Below are 1,449 nucleotides of genomic sequence, written 5' to 3' on the forward strand. Positions count from 1 at the left end.
CTCAAGAACCCTTCTTGAGTTTACTATTCTTTTCTTCATATTTTCTTTACTATTCAATCTTTTCATAAATTTAGACCCATAATAGGTATCCAAGGCTAACTTGATTCCAAATGCTAGACTACTACTATTACTTTTTAATGGTCAAAGATTTTTTATTCTAATCATATATACATTTTCAAAATTTCATCTTTATTACTCAATTGTTATATCATGGACCAATATTGATATTGCATTGTGAACATTGATACAAAAATTATGTATCTTCAGTTAACACATTCTGTATTAATAGTTTCTTTACATGTAAACAAATAACTTGATAATTGCTGACACATAATATGATAGCTACAAGTACAGAAACTGTCAAGTACAAATACAGAATCTGAAAGTTATTTTTGGACTAGAGTTTACAATGAAAGGTAGACCCTAGTTCATGGTATAATTTGTCTTTATTAGTTGTTTGGGCTAAGAAGTTAATTTCTTTCTATTTATTTTTCATTGAGTAAAGAGCATGTGGCAAGAAAATATATATATATTTATGGAAGAGTATAGATATGTGAGCATATATATATATATTATTTTAAAAAAATTCCCACCAAAAAAAATATTGTTTTAAAAATTAGAATATCCATTGTTGTATATTAGGTTGATGAACAGGAAAACAAAAAAAAAAAAAAAACAGGAAAACAAAAAGAAGAAAAAGAAGAGACTTGCACTAATTTTATTTTTTATTTTTTTGGTTTTTGTATAGGGACTATAAATTTGTAATATTTTTATGTTGGTAAGTGTTGTTATTTATGACTACTAAATTATAATTACTAGAAATGGACAAAATTGGGAAATATGATTCTGTATCATTCCCTTTGTCTTCATGTGAAGAGCCAAAGAAGAGCTTGAAGGGCATTCATTTATTATGCTGAGAGAGTCAAAGAACAGTGTATTGGTACTCATTCCCACAGTGTAATGATAATAATCACAAAAAGGCAGTCTTTCTGCAAAGGGTGATTATATTCTTTTTCTTTAGCTTTAAGATCCAATGCAAGGTTTCTTGCTGATTTTCTTCTGTGTCTCCCTCTTCTGGTTTGGAGTAACTCAAGCCTCTGACAGCCTTCTCTCTCCAAAGGGTGTCAACTATGAAGGTACAACTTTAATAACCCTTTGAGTTTCATACTAATTTCATACAGTTCTTGCCTTTTTTTTTTAAGGTTGTTTTAGAAGTATATGGTGTTTAATGTTTGTATCTCATGAATGTTTGTGCGTAAGCAGTGGCTGCATTGATGTCTATGAAGATTAAAATGAGGGATGCATTTCATGTGTTAGATGGATGGGATATAAACTCTGTTGATCCTTGTACATGGAACATGGTTGGTTGCTCACAAGAAGGCTTTGTCATTTCTCTGTATGTATTGTTTAGGGTTTGCAATCTCTCCCCCCCCCCCCCCCCCCCCCCCC

General features: G+C 31.0%; 1 protein-coding gene across 2 annotated transcripts in view; it reads left to right on the top strand.

Moving 5' to 3' along the window:
• The first annotated feature begins 898 nt into the window (after positions 1–898).
• LOC116031791 (probable LRR receptor-like serine/threonine-protein kinase At5g45780) overlaps positions 899–1,449 on the top strand; it is a 3,845-nt gene continuing 3,294 nt past the window's right edge. The window contains exons 1-2 of one of the 2 annotated variants that reach the window (XM_031274096.1): positions 899–1,136; positions 1,264–1,396. In XM_031274096.1, coding sequence (XP_031129956.1) covers positions 1,034–1,136; positions 1,264–1,396 — 236 coding nt within the window. In that variant the 5' untranslated portion in view covers positions 899–1,033. The remainder of the gene's footprint in view (positions 1,137–1,263; positions 1,397–1,449) is intronic. The other variant, XM_031274097.1, reaches the window with a different exon arrangement.

Source organism: Ipomoea triloba, chromosome 10 (genome assembly GCF_003576645.1).
Source record: "Ipomoea triloba cultivar NCNSP0323 chromosome 10, ASM357664v1".
Classification (NCBI taxonomy): domain Eukaryota; kingdom Viridiplantae; phylum Streptophyta; class Magnoliopsida; order Solanales; family Convolvulaceae; genus Ipomoea; species Ipomoea triloba.